This window comes from Rhyacophila brunnea, unplaced genomic scaffold (assembly GCF_057557595.1).
Source record: "Rhyacophila brunnea isolate RB1 unplaced genomic scaffold, BYU_Rbru_1.0 scaffold_16, whole genome shotgun sequence".
Taxonomy (NCBI): domain Eukaryota; kingdom Metazoa; phylum Arthropoda; class Insecta; order Trichoptera; family Rhyacophilidae; genus Rhyacophila; species Rhyacophila brunnea.
This window is the reverse complement of record NW_028232816.1, coordinates 22,614,886-22,641,637: the sequence shown is the minus strand read 5'-3', so window position 1 is coordinate 22,641,637 and position 26,752 is coordinate 22,614,886. Positions and strand designations below refer to the sequence as shown.

At 30.5% G+C, this 26,752-nt stretch overlaps 1 protein-coding gene across 1 annotated transcript in view; it reads left to right on the top strand.

The window, feature by feature from the left end:
• The window catches only part of LOC147074537 (limbic system-associated membrane protein-like), a 307,711-nt gene extending 283,649 nt beyond the window's left edge, over nucleotides 1-24,062 (top strand). Inside the window, exons 8-10 of the mRNA XM_085943970.1 lie at nucleotides 22,562-22,714; nucleotides 23,432-23,519; nucleotides 24,053-24,062. Of these exons, the coding sequence (XP_085800096.1) occupies nucleotides 22,562-22,714; nucleotides 23,432-23,519; nucleotides 24,053-24,062 (251 nt within the window). The remainder of the gene's footprint in view (nucleotides 1-22,561; nucleotides 22,715-23,431; nucleotides 23,520-24,052) is intronic.
• Nucleotides 24,063-26,752: the final 2,690 nt, after the last annotated feature.

Genomic DNA, 26,752 nt, shown 5'->3' with positions numbered 1-26,752 from the left:
AGAAATTTTTGCGATTTTCCATCCCGAATCTCGAGAATTTTTATTTTTAACATTTCGGGAAATCCCGGATCTAGAGAATCTTTTCTCGGGATTTCTTTATTATCATTGAAAAAACGATTTGCTATATGAAAAAAGTGGACAGAAAACAAAAAACACTCGAAGACTGATCGGGGAATATAGAATAATAGAAGCCAATATCGACTCAAAATGAGCGCAATTTTTGCAACATCAGGTAATTTTGTGTCTCAAAAGCGTACGCAATTGTAAGCGATTGATAGTCTGTGTTTTTTGAAATTCTATTTTAATAGGTAATATTTTGAATTATTTTTGTTTTCCTACTTCTATTTTGTTTGTCTTTTTACATAAATAAAAAAAAATACATTTTTTTGGAATTTGTCTATTTTTACTGTCTGATTTTAGAATTTTTACAGGTTTTTTTTTAAATTTCCCGATATCTCGAGAATTCTTTTCTGGAAATCCCAAATCTCGAAATTGAGATTTTTTAGGGAAATACCAAACTCTAGGGATGAGAATAAAGATGAGGGTAGGTGAGGCTATAAGACTTAGATACATACAACACTTAGTGTGACTGTACAAAAATACCCAGTTTATTCTCCCACATCAAAAATTATAATTATTATGATAATGTAAGTTACTTATGAATATGACAGCGGATCAGATTTCATAGATAAGAATAATGATAATAATAGTAAGAATGAATGATGCTGGTATGAATTCTTCAAATTTACGTAACGAGACGTGATTTCGATGTTACTCTACTGGAATTCTCGTATGGAGTAAGATTATGAGTGTCTATGAGGGCATTTATTGACTGAAAATTTTGTTGCGTACGTATATTTTGCAATCACAATGAAATGCATATTTGATTCTTAGTTTCTTAGCTAGGTTTGTTTTTGTGAGTAAATTCTAAATAAATATTAATATAACTTTTACTAAATCAGCTTTCTTTTGAAAATTAATTGGCCTACATAAATGGCTTGTTTCAACATAAGCGTTGTTTTCGCAGTTTTGAACAATATGATGTTGCGATATACATTATAATTAAGAAGTAATGATTTTCAGTCAAGTCATGCTAGATGGTAGGATGTCCAATTCTGACAAATATATTATTACCAGCATTTGTATGCCAGATCTAGTACTTTTCAATAGGCGTCTAGCTTACAAAATATTTTCATCTGTCGTATGGCATTAAATCTACTGTATATGTCATCGTTGGAACGATTAAGGTTGCCCTCATCCCTATAATATGTCGCTCATTTTTCAAATCCTAAGTAATTGTCGCAACTCAGTTATGGGTCATCAATCGACCGTGATTGAAAAACATTTAATTATTCATAGACCAAGACCGGGTCAACTTGACATGGTGTAACCGTCGTCTAAGCGATAATTCTGAACACCTGACAAGCCGTAATAACAGCTCTTTTCATTCATCAACCGTGCGTTTATAAAAATTAATAACCTAAACCATTTCTGACCGTCAAGTGTCGCGCAGTGAGTCACCCAATAAACAATACCGCGCGAGTGATAATGTAACCAGGCCATGGAGTCAACCGCAACAGCATAACAACAGCATAACAATCTCAACGATGTCTGGCATCATACACATAAACCCCTCCATTATCCACATCCACCATCACTATCATACTATAAAAATCAATTACAGTCCACTATAAAAAGCGTAACCGTGCAATTAATAGCTTAAAACTTCTAAAGATAGAATAATATACCAAAAATTGTTCTAGTGTACCTAATCATATAAATTAAATAAATTTTACATACGTTGACAGTTGGCAACATTGTATATTTTCAAATAGAAAAAAACTTCTATAGAGAGCAAGCCTAAAAAATCTCATTCTATAAACTTCACCTGCATTTCATATTATAGGTTAGAATTTCCTGTATTACTAATTATTGTCATGTATTTTTTTCTCCACCGGACATAAAACATAGGGCCATGAGCTCTCTATCAAGATTTATGTTATCGCTTGTCTTTCCTGATACCTCAACTGAAAAATCATGACTTCGATCTCATAACGTTGTAAGTACATTAAAATATCTACAGCCATTATACAATCGTAAATGAATGGATTAAAAAGTAAAATTAATGAATCCTATTCTTTAGCGTTATTTACAATGTACGAGTATCTAATATTCTTTGTACTTCGCAAATGAATTGAGTAAGATATATTACTATACATACTGAATACAACTTCACACGGTTACTTCATTACTTGGATTTAATGAAACGTAGTATTTAATTTATGTAATTTGTTACAAAAGCTTTTTTTGATAAAGCTCCGTGCGTATTGTTTATTTATTACCTACATTGTTACGCCCTAACGTAGCAAACAATGATGAAATCTAAATCACGCGAAAGCTTGCGACAATAAACGAAAGCTCATACCATTCGATACAATTTGAGATTTTTATGATACTACGAATTGTTGTCTTTTTCGCATAAATCAAGCCGGTTCGTGAATCGTTTTTCAAAAATCACATAAAATTATGCGTGAAAATTTTAGTTTGAAAAAAATTGATCTCGAATTTCGTTTCTATTTCAGGTCAAGGTTTATACTCTGCCATCTCGTATTTTTTCACGAAATAAACATTCGCTTGTCACGCGAGAATTAAAATTCAAAATTGTATAATAATTCACGTAAACCGTGCAGAGTATTTTTTTCCGTACACACAAATAATATGTAAAACCTCTTTAATGACATGAAAAAACAATGACGTACTCGTGATGGATATATCAAAAGACTGTCAGCAGAAAATAGCTCTATTAAAATGTACTATTCGAGTATTTTTTTGTCTACAAATGAAATGTTATTTAGTATTATTTTAATTAAATTTTAAAATTCCCAAAATTGAGCCCCTCTTCGGAAAAAGAGCCTTATCACGATATCGTAATTTTAAGTTAATAGTTTAAGTACAGTGTGGAAGTTCAAAAATCATGTGATGCGTACTAATACTACTCTATCGATATTAAATGATTACTTATGAAATAATATATTATGTAACTGAAAATAGTGATAACATTTTTTGTAAAAAAAAATAGGCTCAATTATTAATGCATGTCAATGACGAATTCTAATAGACAATGACGGAGATTTTTTTTTATCTATACTACACCATGCTAGCATAACATAAGGTACGTTAAAAAGTAAAACTGCCATTCAAGAGCATCTTTACACACTGCAAAAGATACCGTTTGGTACTGGTTTTGGACTGGAGGTGTCATCGGGTCGTACTTCTTCGTAACTGATGAAAGAGCATACTATTACGATCCATGACGTCTGCTATAGGCAAATAATAATAACTGACTTTTTGTCGTAGAAATTAGAATATTTTGATTTGGAAAATATATGATTCCAACAGAATAGGGCCACATACAAAACAATTCATTAAATACTGACTTTATTGCATGTAAAAAACAAATAATAAATAATAACTTGAATAATCCATTAATATATACTAATTAGATACCAACGTTAGGAGATTTTATAATCTAATTTTGGAATAATAATGAGTGGAGAGAGAATGTTTTTATTGCTTGGAGGTTTCGATATGAAAGTCTATTTATCTTTACAAGAATAAATAAATACAATGATAAAAATGTCAGAAAATCGCGGGCACTCTATGTACTGATGGAATTGACTATATTAATGAACTAACTAGTGATGTACCAAGATGTTAATATAACTAAGAGACTGGACTCTGGAATGTGGGTAGTGGTTCGAGTGATGGACTTGAGTGGATTGAGGATTTATAGATTGTCCTTGCTATTTACACAAATTTAGTTTATACATTACAAAAAACATTGTCGTAATTAATAAATAATAATTATTGATCAAGATTATGATTGTCGAAATTTTGACAATCGTTTTCACTAGATTGTTTTGTTTTGTCAACAAAACATTATATATTAAAGTATGTCACCCTTGTAATGCTGACTGGTATGATTGCTACACAAATATATTATACATATATTAGAAATAAAAACAACTAGACGTGTTTTCTTGTGACTAAAAGTGTACAAGACCGCATTTACGGCATGGCAGGCGAGGTGGATCGCCTCCCCCAAGGGACGGCATACTTACCGTTTTTTTCCAGACGTATTCTGCAGGTACCAAACTAGAAGACTCCAACATTCACACTGGATTAGCCAGTTCCTCACCGGCCATGGAAACTTCGCCGCCAGACTCCACGAGTTTGGTTTGATGGGGCATGGGGGATACCTGCGGGCATGACCACCAAGATATTGAACACATCCTCTGGGATTGCTCGCTTATGGAACTCGAACGAGTGGAGCTGTTTGCTAGGGTCCGTCCTCACACGGGCCCAATTGGTCATGGAGATCTGATAGCAACCGAGGCCAACTTTTCGGCATTCGATAAATTTGCAGTATCGTATGGGGAACGGGATATTCCTGACTCCTCTGTAGACTCATCCATTTCAATTCGTGACACTCAGTATGCGGGTACACAGGGCGCTTAACGTCAGCGGACAGCAGAGCCAGTCCAAAAAACAAAAAAAAATCTTTCTTAACTTTTTTTCTTTAAGTACTACGGTGCATGGTTGCAGCATCAGTCCCGTGCGGCTCCGTCTCGGGACGGAATGAGCACTTAAAATCACTTCTTTCAGACATGTTAAAAAGCGTCATGTAAAGCGGCGGTGCATATCCACGGCTTTGCATATATGATGCGTGGTGGTGGGAACTTTAACGTAACACCTAATATTATATGTTGTCTGTCTACGCCACTGTTCTAAAACACACATAACAATACAACAATGCATACATGTAAATAAAAAAGCATTACGTTATAGTTTATAAAACAAATAAAAATGTGTCTGTTCGCCTGAGTTTTAATAAAAGATTTCAGGTACACTCATTACGTTATAATATTATCGTATACTCATCATTATTTACCTTCGTCAAATTAATAGGAAAGCACTTTTATCCACTGGTATTTATTTATTTTTGTAAGTATTTTTTTATATTAATAATATGTTCCCTGGCTATATTTCAAAATAGCTAAGAATCTTTTCGGATAGCTGCGGTAGGAATTGTCATGTAATTCTGTTAACCGCTTTACAAATTTACAGAGCGGGCATCTTTTTTCTTTCCAATAACATGTAATAATATATTATTTCTCTATTTCTCCACACTTCCGGTCAATGGCCGATTGGCTTTCGGTAATGCGTTTTTTTGGCAAAACGGCTTTTTCCTATTATGAACGTTGGAAAATAAAATTGGGAAAAAATGGTTTTCACTTATAAGAAAGCGAGGTCACGTAATATCCGCACCCAATCAAGACGAAATTTATTGGCATTTGAATCACATTTTTTTATTCGGCGTCCCACGGCTTTTTTTCATTTTATATATTGTAACACTCAGGTATATATATTACAAACGTAATTTCTTTTATTGAATTAATAAAAATTTCAAAGAAAATATATTACAGCTTTTCCGGCGTTATGAACACTGCGCGATTTATTGAAGCTTGAATCACGATATCAAAATTAATTTGAATGATACCATTATAATCATATAATTTGTTATTTATTAAATAACCGTCACTAATTGCTACATAACACCAACCATATTTAAGTAATAAGAAATAAAAAATAAAGTTTCTTAACCAAAAAAAATCTGATGTGACAATTTTGAAAGTTAAAGAAAATACGAGTACAGACTGAATTTCAAACTCAGATGTTACAAATGACTCGAGTACTACGCTACTTGAGCCAGTAAAATAATTTGTTAAACATTTTTTAGTTCAGCGTGTCATAGCTGTTACTGTAGATTTAAATACTAGGATATTATATTATATATTAAGCCAATGCCATTTTCAGTATAATAATAATTATCATCATCAGCTTGAATCTATCCACTGCTGGATGAAGGCCTCTCTAAGCTGATTCCACTTCTCTTGGTCCTGTGAGTTGCGTTGCCTTATACTGCCGCAGTACTTAACCATTTAATCGATCCAGTAGCTTCTAGTTCTACCTTGTGGACGTTTTGTACATCTTGGGCATCACTGGATGACTAGATTTGTCCAGCAATTGTTTCTTCTTCGAGCTATGTACAGTACAACGCAGCATATCTAATAGCTAATAGAGAAGGGTGCAAGGCAAATCTCTGGCGCCTATGAGAGGCCTTTTGGCTACGAGAAGGAACACCTAGAAAGAAAAACCACACACAACCCGTCTGGACAGCGTGGTGTGTTATTTTCAAAAGCTTAAAATGAAATGAAAACTTCTGAAACCGGGTCCTCATTCTCCGGAGGCCAACCTGACACTGATCATTGAAACTATCAGAAGGCAAAGGGTGCTAATAATCTCCGGATCACCGGGAAAGGCTACCAACATATGACCATTGCTACTTATATAACGCGAGAACAATATAATATTATTACATTATATTCATCATTTGAATGATAATTTTAATTTCATCGTTATATCAGTGTCGACCTAATTGATATGACATAACAATAAAGCATTTATATTCAATTAGATTTACAAATATATACAATTATATACATTTGGGGACCAATTTTGCTAGTACCTGTTTCCATATTACTAAGAAATAAATGTTTGTATTTTGTCAATGTGTGCTTAACCAAGAGCAATGGCTCCAATGGGTTGGGCAAAATTCATTTCCCGGAAGTAGATTAATATAACATCTATTCTATGAAGGTTCAGATGCCTTCATTATAGGCCACAGTGATAATGTATACATTTACTTATCTTATTCATCATAATATTTTAACTAATAGGAATCTACAATTTAATAGTATCGCAGTCGTAAGTCGCAATTCTAGGGTGCTTTTAATAAACAAAAAATATTTTATACTTCTTTCTTTTCTAATAGCTAACATTTTTTAAGTAATTTATATTATTATAAGAATAAATTTAATTTTTAAATTAATATCTTTAATATAAAATAACATTATATAATTTTAGAAAAACATTAACTGAGAGAATATATCAATTATCTTTTGTTACCACAATATATAGATATTTATAAATGATATAGGTAGTATACACATTAGAAAGAAATTTATAAATATTCAAATACAAATAATAACAAAGACATCTATAAAATCATAAAAATAAAAACAGCAGAAATAGAATATAACACAATAATAAAAAATACGAGTATATTAACAATGTAATAATAATAAATGTAAATATAAAATCCACATTCAAATTGACGACATTAAGAAAAACGTAAAATAATATTAATACTTACAAAATAATATATGATGCAACGCCACTATCCCAAATGAAAAGAAAAAATGAGAAACGGATATTAAAAGTATATTAACACAAATACCCTCTCGCTCTATCACAATTAACCGAGAATAGCAACAAGTTATCCGAATCTTTAACTTCAGTATTGTAGTCGATCGTTCCGAAGATGGGTTTATAGCCCGAAATAGCAGTCAACGTAAATGACTCATTTAAGTCAAATTACAAAACTAATTTTGTTTCAAAAACACTATTATATAATGCTTTTCAATTAAACGCCAGTTCAGTTAATAAATTAATTTTATAATTAAGTGATTTTGTTGCAGTGCTTGCGCACCTGAACGGAAGTGTTAAACATGCTAATAGACAAACTGTTTGATATAGTAGTATTGTGTGGTTTGGTTTAAAATAATATTATAAATTTATAAAATACCTATGGAATGAATTAATCCATAATAATAAATATACACAATTTTTTACGGATATAATACACAAAAATATTATAATAATTATAATCACATATGGTTTTTCCTTGACAAATCGTTTCATAATGATCAAAAAGCAACGTCACTCATCATTATTTGAATTACGTTAAATGTTCTAGTGTTTTTATACATACATATACGGTAATCTCTTTTGTGTCACAAAACATATTTCACTCCCAACCGCATAATGAATGAAAACATCATAATTAATATGACCTTTTACTGCCGATGTTATAAAACATTTATTATTTTCACTACCTAACCATAATATGCGGGGTTTCCCTAAAAGGATAACTTATTTGATTATGGCATTCAATTATATCATTTCAATAGAAGCATTATGTAATGTGTTGTTTTTTTTCTTTACAAAAGAAACTTTTATTTTCTTTTCAACTGATTTAGTGTTACTTTTGTGATGATTCATAATAATTATTATTTTTGTAAAGACATCGCTTAAGTTTTTGATTGCAAATTATTTTATATATTAAAGCTGTATTTATAATAAAATAATTACAAGATAAAAATAACTTTATATACAACGTTTTTAAATTTTCTGTGACTTGACTTAACTAGCTTAATCGATCAAAAAAAATTGTATTTGATAGAAATAATACTGAAATGTCATTTTGACACTCATATTGATTTCCATAGTAACGCAAGTATATATTAATAATTTAGTTTTTAAGACCCTAGCAACCAATAATAGTGGATTGGATTACGGATTTCTTCCGAAATAACTTTTCATACAAAACAGAATTAACTGAAAATGAATTTAATTCTACTTGAAAATGGCTAAAAGTATTAAAAAATGCATTGGCATTGTGTTCTGATATATTCTAAAAGTTTCAAATGTCTAGCTAGTCGGAAAGTTAGTTAAAAATCGATTGCAAGATTTGTACCGGACAAATAAGAATACGACCTAATAAAAACACGTTGTAATAAAAGTGTCTTTGTGTGATTTTTAAATATTTTCCTTTTTGCTGATATTGCAAAACGTCAAAAAACCGTAATAAAAATGTAATTTTAAACGATGGCTTCCGATGTCAATTATTTGAAAATAAAAAAAAAGAACAAAAATATTAACTTAATAAATATTTAAAAGTTAACAACATTTTCAATTCATTAAGAAAATGGATTCCATTTTAACGTAATATTTCATTACTAAATCTGATCTGCAAACTAATGTGGCGTTATATCCATTTAAAAATAATTGAAAAAATGATTATTAGCAAACACAAAGGATTAAAACTTTTAGTTATCTTGACGCCATTTATGAATCAAGTACTTGAATGTTATTATACAGATGGTATTGTAGTGGGCAATGACTACAGATCTAGTCAGCGTTATCGCGATATCAAGTGTCAGCGAGTCATTTAACTATTGCACAATAGTCGCATCTACAGTCGGCATATTATTCTACAGGGGTGACATACTTTGATTTGATTCGACTACCTTGAGCGTGGTCATAGAAATGCTTCGAGGTAGCAACAATGCAGCGGTCAGCAGATTTTCCAATTAGAAATTTCATCAGCAATGACTCAATATAAACGCATATAAATGGCGAGTCATAGTTTATAGGTTATCCCAGTGTCAGTCAGACTTCAGTCGCAGTCAAATCTGTCTCAGTATTACACAGCACGGCACTTACTACTATCGAGCCTCGGACTAGCGCACTCTCTCGTTAAGTCTTGCTTTGATGCATTCTCTCACCGTGCACCACGTCCACCGAGACTCGGACCGCTAATATAATGTCTATATATTATTAACGCTTGTACCAACGGTATACTGTTTATACATCAATAAACTCTCACTCCTTCATTCTTGTAAGCAACCTCCAACAAGTCTCTTTTCATATCTACACCTGTCACCCTTATCACAATTACTTCTAACCTTTTCATTACCTTTTTATTACCATATTTAAATAACACTTTAATCATGTCTAATGGCCAAGTACTCCAAACGCGCCAGTCGCGGTGTTAGCACTAAATGAGTAAATTGGTTCTTGCGTCCCTCTACATCGATACTGCTAAAGTAGCCATTTTTCCGGTATTTGGTAATACCATTGATATACTTCTGGATGAATCATATGCTTCTTAAAATGACGCCCGATTTTCAGCGACTCGGCCAGTGTTAAAACTTACTGTTTTAATATCAGCGGACTTAACTCGATATAAGTTAACTTAATATTTGTCTCGAAAACGACCTGGCAATAATTATTATGAGTAAGCCCGATCTAGCTTGCATTTTACTCTAACTAATAGTCAGCGCATGACGACTTGCTCTATCCGCTCAGACATTAATTTTTGGTAGCTTGCAAGCTTTGGGTTGCAGACACCCTTAGGGTCACTATTCCAAGAACGTAAATTTAGTTTTACAGCCAAGGCAATACGAGTGAAATTTGGGAATCCATGTTAACGGTCTTAACGCATTATACCTATAAGGAAATATTATAAGACGATATACGTAATATCTTCTTTTGTGGTACATTTTCAAAATGACACTTGAACGGGAACTCCTCATCTGGTAGTAGTACAATGGGTAATACATACAATAGCGTAGTAAGTGACAAGAACCCTCAGAGATTTTTTCTAAATTATAAATAATATAACTATATTTCCGAGAATGTTGTATTTATAAAAATTCTGATAGTAGTTAAATTCATAAAATACGTCGCCAACAAAAGTTTACTCGCAAAAATTATCCTCTTCCGAACAAAACCTTGGTGTCAGCCGCATTCAAAACTCTCCTGTCCAGCTGGAGAGTGTTCGGCCGTCGCCTCGCCACTGGGTTGACGAATTTTGCAGAAAACTTTCTGTATTTAACCCAACCCACTAATTTTCAAAGTTAACCCCTTGGAATCATCACTGCTTTAGTTTAACACATTAAAATAACGCTTGCAATTAAAGTTTGAAATTGTTTCGAATGTCTGACAGAATAATTAAAATTATTTGTCGCTCGGCGCTCGGAAAGTTTCGCTAAACTAATACAAGTGCTTATGAAATATGAATTTGCCCATAAATAATTTACATAATAATATGTGTCACATGTTATAATATGAATACTTTAATGAATTTATTTAACTTGAAAATAATTAAATTTTATGATAAATCAAATAATGAAGTTAAATGCGATTACTTTTGAAAAATATTTAATATATTTTTCAAATTAAAAACCGAATGAATGATAAACTGGCTAGTTTTTCAAACGTTTTTTAAAAGTCTGCAAGTATCTGGGGTGAGTGATTCCCATCTAGTAATATAACTCTGAAGGACTCTACTCAAATACATCTTTGGCGTCGTACAAATATCTTCGTCGAACTGTGAAAACCTTTGATGTGTCAATTTTGTCAAAATGGTTTTTTAAATAATTATAATATCTTGATTATTCATATAAAATCACATATTTGAGTGAAACTTTCTAAATTATACATAATCCAATACTCAATATGAATTTAAGAATACATTTTTTTTCATTTTTCAGTTAAAAAATAAACTTAAAAATTAGAAAAAAAAATCAAAATAATATGTGCGTTTTTTCAAAAATATATTTTATTGGTACGTCGTATTTTGCTAACTTTCTTATCTTTCTTTAAAACTTCACACTACTATATCTGAAACATTCTCAGATTTAATATATTCTTTTTTTAAATAAAAAAGATAGATAATCACCCTTAAAATCTGAAAATATTTACTCTTGGCTAATTTCTACATCTCATAGCTATAAGGCACGCAGGTAGTCCACATAAGTACAACAGTTAAATGTTTTAATCTCCACTTATGCTTAAGTCTTTACTCTTTAATCCGTATTAAATCCGTCGTATTTATTATTTTAAGCAAAATCACGTATATAATTTTATGACTGTACTATGTTAAGTGATTATTAGGCACCCATAATTTTTTTTTTCCAAATAAAGAGAAACTTAAATACACAATTAAAAAAAAAAAAGTATTTATTAAATAAAACTAAAGTTTATAATAATTGTGAATCGTTCAAATTAGCTATTATATATACTATTATGAACATTGTTAAAGAAAAAAATTTTTTTTCGAAAAAATCTATATTTTTTCCTCGTTTTTGTACAGTCTGGCAATGAATGTTATTATAACAACAACAAAAATCAAATAATTAAATTGTTATTACCTGGCGTGTATATAATATGGTAATATACATTATATTATATTATATACATAGTGACAAACTGGCGGGAACTTCGTGACCAATTGTCAACTAGGATAATCTTGGTCAAATCTGTATGTATAATAGGCTCGAATCATTCTACAGTGGCACCATGGTTACGGCAAAAGCCATTTTCATGTGTATTGGCATTGTAGCAAACAAAACCAATATAGTATAATGAATCCAGTACATATTATACACTTACAGTAATATAATGCATATATATTTGAATCCAGTAAAGTGTGCTCTAAATTTTCTCCTCTTAATTCCTTCACCTAAATAGAATTTAAGAGAATAAGTAACAACAAAATCATGAAAACAGTACATTATTACTCTATATTCTTTCATTGTACATTTATAATTAAATGCATTCATTTCCATAAATTGGTATGTTACTGGACAACTAATTTGATTGCCACAGAATTGTTAAGACTATTTTTCGATGTAAATATACAAGAGATATTTTTTTTATTTTAGTACTACTTTGTTAATATTTTAAAAACAATACTACCATACCCTTCCCTCCAGATACCTCCTGATATTCCAATTACAAATTAAATAATATAGAATGAGAATAATAAAAACATGACAATATATTATTGAATATTTACCTTGAATTATAATATAAGGAATTTGTTTAAGGCAATACATACTATATATTGTGAGATTTTAATTTTTAAACAATTATTTATTTATTTCGATCTGTCAATATTTTTGCAGATTGAAAATGATGATTAAGTTAGCATTACAAGAAATATTTTCTTGAAATCTAATTATCTTAATAGTACTGACAAATTACTTAATTATATTACTTTAGTATAGAAGAGCGAATTCGTTAATCTAAATTAATCTATTCAACTACTTTCTGACGAGTTCCAAAAATAAAATAGTTTTTACTTGGAATCAATTATTTATTTAACAAAGAATTATTTCAAAATTTATTTAGATCTACAGGGTCGAATGGTTAAATAAATAATACCTACATAATGGAATTATTTTTAAGTGTACATCTTACTAATAACTGAAAGGTTGATTCAATTGTGTTAGTCTTTGTGTTCTAAAACAAAGGCGAACCAAACCAAGCTAATATAATTTGACTGGAAATTGACAGAGTCGATGTTTTCTGTCTTTTGCGTTTTTACTAGTAGTTAACGTAATTCACTTATCGGTGTATTTTACTTGAAATATCATTCAACTATGTTTTTTTATTATCGTGGGTAGAAATAAAGTCGTTTAAATATGATCATACATGTAATTCATTAAACATAAAAAGATTAAAGATGAGATCCGATATATACTTGATCCTCTTTTTGCACGGGGGATAAGTTCCAAAGACTACCGTGCGAAACAAAGCCGTGTAAAAAAAGATAAGGTGCCCATATAAAACTGGTAGATAGTTTCTATTACTTAAAATCAACTCAAAATACGAAATTCTTGAACTCAAAAATAAATCAAATATCTATACATAAAAATGCATAGTTTCAATTTAAATAAAAATTAGCATAAATGAATATTATATTCATTCAGTCTCGTTACTTGACAATAAACGTGGCCGTTTACTGCTGTTTTTCTGTGGTAAAAAATCACTCTCATCGCTGGAAATATGTAATGACGCTGACGCCAAAGCACGCTGCGCGTCTCTCGTATCGAACCCGAAGTGACTGACTAGTGGCGACATGTATGTACGTGGCATGCGGTCCATTGCAACGCAATTTTTTGATAAATTTGTACATACATACGTATTTTTATTCTTTTTAGTTTTTTTAAACCGTGTTGAAAGCAAAAAAATCAGTGTAAATAACAGATAATAAAAAATAATCGATACTTTTTTAAGCCGGGTTATTTTGAAACCGTGCAAAAAGAGGATCGGGTGTAATTCGATTAAGAGGCTATTTTTTGCATACTCATTGGTATAAAAAATGTTAAAAGAAAATATTCAAGACTATAAACGAAAAATAAAAAAATGTACTTTATGGTAAACTTTTGTGCATGTCAACGGGCATTGAAAAATGAAGTAGGTTGTGAGAAAAATCTTCAGCTGATGGACAATCGCTCGGATCATTGCCTTCATTTAAACTGATGGGTTTTGATGGTAAAGCGTTACCGATCTTATTAAATTAACCTTCGGCTGGGGATATCACGTACCTTTCAAATAAGATTATCTATGCCTGTTGAACCGCAAGTACAGAATTTAACATGAATTATAGTAATACTTCCCTAATGCATTGATCATCTTGAACCTTTTCCACTAAAAATAATGTAATACCAATTAATAATATTCAAAAACAAAACGGAGATATTTGGAACTATTTTCCTAGTAGGATTGGTACCCTAGCTTGTATAACCTTTACTTTGTGAATGTATATGCTCTCCCAGAAGTTATAAAATGTTAATTAACTTTGAGTTACTTTGCATAAAATTGAAGCTGTTAGTGGCAAAGTCGGCTAATATCATACCCCGCCATTTTTAAATAATCGCAAAATATTACCAACCACATTTTAGGACTGCAAATAGAACATTTTCTTTTTGCAATCATATAAGTAAAAAAAATAAAAAAGGGAATAGTGAAATAAAATATCCTTACAGTCCTTTAAATTAACATAACATCATATTTAAAGTTCGTTTTAAAATATAAAACATGGCGGCTAATGAGTATCACTGATCTTTTAATCAACCTACGTCATAATTCTATTTATGTAACAGACATAGCTATATTTGATATTTTATTAATATACATACGATGAAAAAATTCTAACAAAAACATAATTTTATAAAAGTAAAAATGAAGGTAACTGACTCTGAAACTAATAGCCTTGATTATGAAATTGAAAACATCCAGTTATATTAAAAAACTCAACAAATTCTAATTGTTTTGTTGTTTATTTCAAGTACTATTTCCATAACTTGTATTATAAATAAATCCAACACAAGATAAGATAACATAACTTGTAAAAATTGTATGTACTTAAAATAAAAAATAGAATAAACGGTAAAGTTCGGTTATGAGGAATACAGCGGAAAACACATTTTGAATATACCCGATATACTGGATTATTTGTTAGTCTGGATTAGTTTAGGTTAGGTTAGGTTTGGTAAGGTTAAACTAACAAATAATCCATTATATCGGCTATTTTAAAAATGTGTTTTCTGCTGTATTCCTAATAACCGAACTGTACTGAATAAACTAATGAAATGTATGTTTCTTATATCTGTCAGTATCGTAACTTTACGTTAGAAAATAATAATAAAACAATGTTATTTAAACGATTTTTATTGATGTTTTATTGTTTGATTATTCATATTACATATTGCCTAATAAAATACTTATTTCCATGAGTTTATTTCAGTATTGCTTTCATTTTTATAATTGTTACAATACATTTTATATTGTCGTTTTAGTATTGTTTATTTTTTAGACAATCGTTTTCATAGCGTGTATTCGATAATAAATATATGTTATCACTAAAAAGTAATCAGCTTGTTATATTGGTACAATCCAGTACAACGTTCTACGTACATAAGCAACTCGTTTTTTTTTTAATTTTTTATTCAACACGCTTATCAACACAAATCACATTACAGGTAGCAAATATTATAATAATACATTCCAAAAATATTGTGAAAGTATGTGTTTTTATGAATACAACTGTTGAAACCACTTACCAATCAATATATATACTTACCTGTTAACTGCTTATCCAAAGCAGTAACTTACCCAATCAAAACTAGAAAAAAATTGCAATTATGTTTTTTCTTAATTTTTTGTACAGTAAATTAATACAATATCGTAATGTGTCCTTACCGGTTAGGTATATACAATATAATAAACAACCTAAATATTAGCATTCATAATATGCATAATAATTAGCATTCATTAATAAACTTTAATTTAGTGAGTCGTTTGTTAATCTGAAATGCTTACAAAACAATCCATAGAAGACTAAGTATTTATAATTACACAAGAAAAAAAAACTTTTTCTATAGGTACAACGTTTTTAAATTTTATGTTGAATTATTATGCTCAGTATGCTCAAACTTGTACTTGATATGAAGTAAATAAAAAACAAACAAATATAGAATACTGAAATGTAATTTTGATTTCCAAAGTAACGCACGTATATAATAACAATTAAGTTGCTAGGACCACCCCTTAGCAACCAATAATAGTCTTTTACTGTTTACGGATTTTTCTGAAATAACTTTCTATACAAAACAGAATTAACTGAAAATGAATTTAATTCTGCTTAAAGATGGCTAGAACTATTAAAAGAATGCATTGGCATCGTGTTCTGATAATATATTCTAAAAGTTTCAAATGTCTAGCTAGTCGGGAAGTTTGTTAAAAATTGATTGCAAGATTTGTACTAGACAAACAACCACCGGACTAACAAGAATACGCGCTAATAAAAACGTTGTAAAAAATAAGTTCAATCTTGTAAAATAATATAACTCAGCTGCCCCATAATTGCTAATTGAGTGTTGCTCCGGTAAAATCAATATGAATGTGATTTAGTATTAAAGAGATTAAAACATTGTAATACTATTTTTTATTTTATATTATCTTAGTATACTCGATTGACATATTTTTTAAATTAATAATAATTTAATGTTTCATGTACTTACTTAAACATTTTTTTCCATTAATTGATTTTATATTTTTTAATATATAAGTCATTATGTATAGTTACTATGACGTGATACTAAATAGTATACCGGTTATGTCTGTAAATTATTTTATAATATATTAAAATATCTGCTATAAATTTTCAATTTTTATCTCTTGTTCCACTGTATACGATAATTATTTGATTTCTTTGTATACACATAGTAAGTGTTAATAATAATATATAGATTCATTGCATTTTATTGTTTATTTAGAATATATACAGATTTTCTGTAATTATTCTGCTTATTTATTTATTTTATAATAATATATTAACGGGGTATGCACATAAGAAAAACATATTTTAACTATTGTATTCAACGAATAATTACAAGATTTAATAATGTTATATTCTTTTATTGAACATAAATAATTTGAAAACACTTCTGAGAAAATATATAATATTATAACCAATAAAAAGTATTAAAAAAATACGAGACTCAGCTGGATTCAATCCTGCGCCCCTCGGGATTCGCGCACATGTGCACGAACCACTATGCCATACGTGTCTTATCTAATTGCGACAAATTTAACATATAAAAGTATTTATATAAAGCGCTTCAGAGAGTATTGTAAAAACCATCAGTTATGTTAATTAATATTTTTTTAGGGCGCAGTTTTGAATTCTGCTGGGTGTCGTATTTTTTTTCAAAAATATTTTTTATATTGTTTATCTTACACGTGCTTTTAAATTTTATTAAATAGTATTATATACGGGCATACAAAACGATTATAATAAAATATGTCAATAAAAACACATTAACATTAAATTAGAAATAAAACAGGAACAATCAAATCAGGGTTTATAATGTTTTAAATAAAGGTGCACACATAAAAAGAAAATTTACTGCGGTGCTTGAGTAGTTATACAGTATAAAATTATTTAACATTATATGACATTCACATTTTTTAAGTTACTGCCTTCTATGCTACCACTGGTTAGAAGTGCAAGCCATACAAAATTAGTCTACAACGGTATAATTATAAAGAACTTACATAATATGCTAGTATTTGATTATATTACCAATCATTGAGTTGTTTTCATTATTTTATTAGTATTACATTGTATTTTTTTTTACATATATATTATAAATACTCTTGCGGTAATCATTTATTATAAAGACTATAATTTATATTATCGTCCCACATTTTTGTAGAATTTATTATAACATATATGACGACTAATTTTAATTGAGTTATGCTTCATAATTTTATATTACAGTAGCAATGGTAAAATTGGTTACTTTTTAATATTACCGTGTTATTTATTAAATCAAAAAATACTAACGCTCTTATTTCTCTCTGTCTGTAAAATTAGATTAAAATTGATAACATCCATCAATCAATCAACATCGATTGATATATTATTTAACCAACTGCAAAACATGATTTTCTAATAATTATTATGTATATTAAATCCATCTACTTTACCATCTACTTTACCATTCTCATTTATTTATTGGTGTATTTAGGATTTTTTAGTAATTAACAGAGGATTTTTTTATGAATATCTACAACTAAAACATGAAGATAACGAACTAATATACTGATATGCACGTTCCATTCTTATTGATTCACAACCTTTACCACATAATATCACGACTATTAAAACAAACATTGTTACTTTTTATTAGAATGTAGGTACCTACTAATATTTCTTTATTGTGATAAATTTTATTGTCGGTGATAGCAATTTTGACACCGAAAACTGTTATTGTGTTTTTTTTCTATTTACTTGGTTGGTTTCTTTCTCTCACTCTACTCTCAGATATTACAATAATAGTGTGTTCTCTTACAGTGTTGTTAATATTTACTATACTATCATGGATATAAAAAAGAAATATCAAAATATAATCATAGAAATAATTGTTGTTTTAGTCCTGTAAAATATAATGAAAAATTATTGAACAACTTTAATGTATTTATTCAGTCAAAAATAACATAAGACAGAAATTTTACAGAATGAAAAAATAGACTGATTTTTTATCAATGAACAAGACTAAATTTTGATCTAGACAAACATTCTTCTACCCACTCCTCACCTCATTTCACCACCTCCCAGCTACTATCACTGTTAATTATATCAACTTGTAATGATTTTTTAGAGAAGTTTTATTTTATCTTCAAATCTTTTGTAGTACCTACCAAAAATATATTCTAATTTTTATCGACATTTATTTAAGCATTTTTGAGTGTTATAAAACAACTAACAGATAAACGTACATAGATTTTAAAAAAATAGTAAAATCATTAGTCAAAAGGAACATATTTCAAAATTGTTATTAGTTAGTATAAAAAATAAACTGTGCTTATAATAATCCAAGTTACCAATTATACCAAATGAATATAATATTTAGTACGATACAATGTTCTAGTTACTTTATTATCAATGTTAAGTTTAAAACACCACAAATCGTATAGTATTTAATTGTTTCGAAACTCTAACGAACGTCTGACTGGTATTTAACGGCCCACGTGCTCGTCGCAGGTCAAAATTGAGTTTTTATTGTATTTTCAAACCATGATCCTGGACACTCCTTAAACGTTGTAGATAATCTATTTATATAATTTTGAAGCCTTATTATCCTTTATAGTTATTTTAAACATTTGATGACTGCATAAAGTATTTTTATTACATAAAATAGTATTCTTTTAAACCTCTCGCTCTAATGTTTTAGAATATAGTCATATTTCAGTACATAACTGTGCAGTGGTGTTAAGATTTTTTACATTTATTATTTTTTAGACGCATTTATAAAACCATTAGTATAATTTATTACGAGATAATTTTTGTAAAATATTCACGATAAAAAATTATATTGATAATCTCTGTGATCCCAAATTTGACAAGAATTAGGCATTTTATTATTCAAAAAATCGGCAAGATTAACACATTTCAAGATGATTATACAGATACTTATTATAAGCTATGTCTTTGACCATTCAAGTGTGATAAACATCTTATGAATAATGATTGCTTTATAATAATTATTGACCTAAGAATAAGGTAGTGTTTTTTTGAAATACGCCATTTCTTTTGGCATTCCCCCGTGGTTAAGCTACAACATACGGCCATAGCCATAAATTGACAAACTATAATTAAAGTAAGAAGTAAAATTATGTTAACGCGCGTGTTTGAACATGTACCTAACCGAATTTTTTTTATTTTTTTTTTAAACGGTACATGTTCAAACACGCGCGTCAATATCATTTTACTCTCTACTTGACGTTCGACGAGCATGTCCCCCCTTAATAAAAACCACTACTTACCTATTAAATTAAGTAATCCAAGTACCTACCTAATAGTTTCTTGAAAAGTTTTCATCTTCAATATTATATGCGTTATTGCTCTCTTGAAACTTTAGGTGAACACGTGTTGGCTGTTAGTTCATTTTCAGTGGACGTAAAAAGCTTTTTAATACTCCAAAGCTTTCTTAATACGTTTCTGAAGTTTTGACCATAAACACTCATTATTTAAATTAATTATTTTTATGCCGTATGTCATTCACATAATATTTTAAATAAATATATTATACCATCGTATTTGTTAATAAATCTCATATTATTATCTTGTTTTTATAGTTTCGCACATACTATTAAAAGTTGGATACAATTTTTTGACTACGTTCTTTGATACAGCTGCTTTAAAATATAATATATTATAATATAAATATTGTAACTTAAGTTACAACTATACCTACTGCTTTAATTGCTATTTTTGATCATGCGTGAGGGTGAGTTTAGGTAGATGCTATTTTATAAATTCTTAAAAATTCTTCTCCTTAGCAAATTCGGTATACTTCAATGAACTATTGATTAATTTAATATAACGCGAAAATATTTTTTTTGAAGTTATACTTATTTTGGGGCGTTATATGAAAGTGCGCGACAATATAAAATTAGCTGCAAATCAGTCAGCTGTATATAAACGCAAGTTTGATGGTAGAATTGTTCCGTTGCCTAAGAAACAATTTTTTTATTGTCGGCCATTTGCAATTCTTTACGTAAACAAACGATTAAACGTCATAGTGACAATTGTTACTTTAAAAATAAAAAACAACGATAAATAAATATATATTTTAGTAATATAAATTAAAGTGTATAAAAATAAACCAACGGCGCTCCAATAAGCGGCCCTATTTCTTGAGTGTGTAATTTAACAGATTTAGATGTATAATTATTGTATTACCACTGCTTTTGTATGTTTATATTATGTTCTCTTTTTATATTTTCATTTTTTATCATTTTCATTATTTTTCTTCTTTATGTCGTGTTGTGAACGTCTCAAACTTATTATTTGTAATTTCCACAATATGTTAAAAAAAATTGAAATTGAAAATTATTTCCATGTTAATACTTTACGTTAAATTATCTTGTACGTAGTGTGTTGGAATATTTGTCAAAATTTGTATCCGAATCATGGTTGTCAGTGATTGTAACAAAACATAGCTTCAACAAAATAATATCTTATAAAAAAACTCAAAGGCACGCAATATAGTTTGATATAATACTAAAAGAAAAGAATGGCAAGATAAATAAGCGAACGTGCCAGGAGCAATCCTTGTGTGCCCGGTGTTAAAAAGGATGTGTCAAGAAACTTAATAAAAACCGTTGTAATATATCGCTCAAAGTATAAACTACTTATATTGAGCATATTGTGTAATCCAATACCTACAAAAGCCTGCAAAATAAAACTTCGCTCTAGACGTGCACCCAGGGGGTTCACAGGACGAAAGCATCCACTAAAGATCAACGAAAATGTGGGACAACTATATTTAGATAGATACTGTCATCTAATATATTATTACATTTTGTAAGGGTTATTTTACAACGTTTTTATTAGGTCGTATTCTTATTTGTCCGGTGGTTATTTATCCGGTACAAATCTTGCAGTCAATTTTTAACTAACTTACCGACTAGCTAGACATTTGAGACTTTTAGAATATACCAGAACACGATGCCAATGCATTTTTTAATACCTTAAGCCATATTTAATTAGAATTGAATTCATTTTTAGTTAATTCTGTTTTATATTAAATGTTGTTTCGATACCATTATTGGTCGCTAAGGGGTCCTAGCAACTAAATTATTAAATAATATATACGTGCGTTACTATGGAAATAAATATGAAATGACATTTCATTATTCAGTATTTCTATCAAGCACAATTTTTTTTTGATCGTTTAAGCGATACAACAGAAAATTTAAAAACGTTGTATTTAAAAAGTTCTTTTTATCTTGTAATTATTTCTATATATATTTATATTCCAAATTCATAACGCATTATTTTGATATTCAGTCATTTTATTCAACATTTAAAAAAATAAAAGAACGTCTCATCTTCAGCCATTTGCATATAAGGTCTGTTTATAATTATGACAATTTGATTTTCTTCAATGTTAGAAAGTGTCATTTTTAAAACGTATTTTAGCGATCCGAAGAACTTAGGTGCCTTCAGAATTTTAAAATGTATTTTTTTGTCTACATATGATACATTTTAATCAGTTGTTTGGCCTGCATAAAATTAAAGAATTGCCATCTAACAAAATTACTGTTGAAGTTGGCAAGATAAACGTTATCAACTAATTTAAAAATACGTTTTAACAAATACCTTTCTGTTAATCCACTTTTATGTACTATTATTAAAACTAAGAAGACTTGTACAACACCCCGGAAAGCTCGCAATCATCGAAAAAGAGATGCAGATATACAACGTAAATATAATGGGTTTAAGCGAAACACGTTAGAAAGGATCCGGATACTACGAGACTGAACTTGGCAACATGGTATAATATTGTTCAGGACAAAACGAAAATCGAAACGAAGTAGCTTTTATTGTACCACAAACTCTCCGAGATAGTGTCATTGGATGCAATTCGATCAGTGACAGGATAATAACAATGAAGCTCAACACCCAGCCATGTTTTCTGAACATTATACAAGTATGTATATGCGCCTACAGCTGCATCAACATACGAGGATAGCGAAGAATTTTTCAAGGAGCTAAGAAGCACAACCCAAGAAATACCCAAAAGAGAGATCACCGTTGTTCAAGGCGATATGAACGCCAAAGTCGGAAATACCGTGAACGACAATCATCTCAGAGAGTTTATCGGTAAATTTGGACATGGCAATCGCAACGCAAGAGGGGAAGATTTTTCGCAGTCCTGCGTAGAGCAGGATCTTGCAATCATGAAAACATGGTTCAAACATCACCCTAGGAGATTATATACATGTATCTCACTTGGTGATCGCTATTATAGAAACCAAATTGATTTCATAACAATAAATAAAAGATGGCGGTCATCAGTGTTTAATGTACAAACATACCCAGGCGCAGACTGCGGTAGCGATCACCAATTTCTTGTTGCCAATATGAGACTAAAGTTGAAAAGGACTAAACGATGTGAGAATACTCGACGGTTTATATTTAATGATACTACGACATCGCAATTTAGCGAGGAGGTGAATCGTAAAATGGCATCAATATACGTAGACCCCAGCGACAATGTCGAAACAACATGAAATAAGTAGAAGGATGCCACCTTATGCGCGATGGAGGAAGTCAAGAAACTCAATAATAGTAAAGAATATCCGAAACGTTGCAAGATCTGGATATCTGATAAAACATGGGAGGCCATACAAACAAGAGCCGATTTTAGAAATAAGGGACTTAATTCAACTATACAATATGCAAGGTACTCTGAACAAAACAGAGTTGTTCAGCGACTCTGTCGGTGGGACAAGAATCTTTTCCTCAGAAATAAGTGTGAAGACATCGACACCCATGCTGTCAGAGTAGAAACTCGCGATCTTTTCCAAAAAATTAAAGAAATCACAGGAAATTTCAAGAAAATGAACTGGGCCATCAAGGAAGAGGACGGCACACTACTGATGGAGTTGGATAGGGTCACGGTAAGGTAAAAAACATATTATGAAGCCCTATACAGAGATACAGAAGAGGATGATGAGGTGGTTGACGTACGTATTGATGAGCAAGAGCCTGAAATACTTTTTAGTGAAGTGATAGAGGCGATAAAGAGACTAAAAGCCCACAAGTCACCAAGTGGCAATCGCATAGCTGCAGAAGCATTAAAAAGGGTCAATGATGGTGGATAAAGAATTATACATCAATTATGCAACATGATCTGGAAAAGTGCTGTATGGCCCAAGGACTGGACAGAGTCAATTTTGATCCCGCTGCACAAAAAAGGTTCCTCACGTAAAATGTGAAAACTATCAAACAATCTCACTTATTCCACATGCAAGCAAGATCTTATTACATATAATCAGCAGACGTCTGAAGCATTTAATCGACCGACAAATACCCAAGGAACAAGCAGGTTTTCTTATGGGCAAGGGAACTCGAGAGCAAATTCTGAACATCAGACAACTAATTGAAAAATGCAGAGAGTTTAATACCCCTATGATGTTATGCTTTATTGACTACCAGAAGTCATTGAACTGTGTAAGATGGAACTGTATGTGGAAGGTACTTCTAGAAATGGGAGTTCCATCACACCTTACTTATCTCATCAAAAACCTATATAATAATAGCCACACAAAGGTGAGAGTAAATAGTGCGTTTTCTGAGAGTTTCCGAACCGAGAAGGGAGTTCGTCAGGGATGTGTTTTATCTCCCCAGTTATTCAATATATATGGAGAACATATAGTGCGAAGAGCCCTAGATCATTGGCAAGGCGGAATAACAATTGGTGGCCAGAAAATAAATAACTAAAGTTTCGCAGATGATACCACACTAATCGCTGCTGATGAAAGAGAACTCACAGAGCTGCTATACCGGGTAGAGGAAGAGAGTCGCAAATACGGCCTCCTTATTAATAGGAATAAGACCAAGTTAATGGTTGTTGATCGGGCCAACCTTCTACCAACACCAAGTATACTCCAAAACCTCGAAACAGTCGACGAGTTTGTATATCTTGGATCGACCATCAGTGGAAAGGGCGGATGCGAAGTGGAAATAAGAAGGCGCACACAGATTGCAAAAAATTCGATGACGCGCCTTACCACTATATGAAAGGATCGGGGAATTTCGATTGCCACAAAAATTATGCTTGTGCAAACATTAGTGTTCTCGATTTTTCTAAACAAAGTCGAGTCGTGGACCCTGAAGGCAAAAGAGAGAGAGACTGGTAGTTTTGGGTAGCCTCCAGGGTAGGCAAAGCAGAGGAAGAGCGTCTGCGCGATGGAGCGACCAAGTGAAAGAGCTGACTGGGGGCACCATCCATTCTGCCCTGAGAGAAGCGGAAGATCGATAAGGATGGAAAGTTTTGGTCGCTCAAAGGATGGCGAAATTTAAATGTGGTCAGGATCCTCAGCCATGAGTGCACGACCAAGAAGAGATTAAAACCAAACTATAAATTTTCATTTTACCAGTTTTATTCTTCATAAGTAAATATAAAATCTTATACCGTACCACATTTACTCCCGTATGTATTAAAATAATTTTTTACATTAAGTTTTTTGAAATAATATGTGTAAGTATATTATTATGATTTTTATAAAATATAACATTTTTCATTACAAATTCCAAATTTGAATGCCATCATTTCTACTGAATATGCAGATGTAAACCTAATAGGTTGAGCAAGTGGCTTACATCTATTTCTTGTAAAATCAAAAATCTGTTAATACAAACCTCCAGTATGTGGAGGCCCATATGATCTTGTTAGATCGGACATGGCCAAAAAAATGTAGATGTTTATTCATTTGACTATTTGTCGTTATTCAACTACTTAGTTTAATTTTTGATATGTGGATAATTACATTATTAATTATTGATAGACAGAACTGTTTGAATTGAATTAAGGTACCAAAAATATGTACCTACTTACCTTGATTCATAATAGATGTCTAGATCTCCACTAATTTTAGCCTTAACATATTTGCACTTGACAATATTTTAAAAAACTATTTTTTTTTATTAAACGAATAATTCACAAGATTTCATATTGTAACACTCTTTATTGAACATTTATTAAACCTCATGTGTGCTTCTGATGTATTTTGAATTATGTGTACTGATTTTAAACATGGTCGCTAATGTTTAATTTTAATTAAGATAATATTTGTTTATGAAATGAGATTATAGAAATATGTAAAGTTCCATAAGTTTATTAATATAAAAACCATTTATTTATTTTTCCACCCACTGCGAAGAAGTTTTACTTCTTCCATGCATACTCTGTACGCACACACTCATTTTTTGTCCCACTACTAATATGACTAACTTATTTATGGCCACACAGACCCCATTTTATAACAGGTCTTCCAAGTGTGTCGTCGTACTAATAAAAGTGCGGGCGGAAAACATTGGCGCTTTTCAAATATTTTCTTCGTATAATGGTAATATGCTAAAAGCCATGCGACTTCAGCTGAAAGCTTTGAGCAATAAAATCAACCAATAAACTCAAAATACGCAGGCTTTTCAAAGTAGGTAACTTACCATGCAGCTCATATGCAAGTGAATATTAAAATATTTTCAAAACTGTACACCATAGTTTCCCAAATTTTTATTATTCACTGCCCTCTTTCAAAGATATTTTTCATGTTTATATAACACAGATTAATGCAGGCAGGATATACTAACTCAATATTTTTACAGTAATTTCAAGTAGAAAGAATTAAATCTGTTGAATGCTCTTATAAGTGTATTCAATTCGGTGTTTTTGGCCCCCTCAATTCCGTGCCCGGATTTGTTTCCATACAGTTGGCGTTGGCAGTTGGCGCAGTTCAACGTGAGCTATTGTATCGGAAATAGATAGCTGTATAGTATTAAAATTAAATTCATACCTAAATAAAACAATTACAAAACACATACATAATAAAAACCGCTTGAAAACAAGAGAAAGACAAAAGAATAATATAAGTAGTTATGGAAATAAAATGGAAATACAGTAATATTGGTTATATGTAAAATTCTTGTATATGCTCATAAGTATTAAGATCCAATATATGATAATAATGACAAGGTTATTATCAGATCTTTGGTACTAATTAATATCAAATTAATGTTTTTATTGAATCTAATAAAATTAGAACATTACTGTACAATGCTCCACAAACGAGGCATCAGCTTTTAATCTCAATGCAATAGCGCCATCTCTTTTCGGTAAGACAATTTATAACTGTA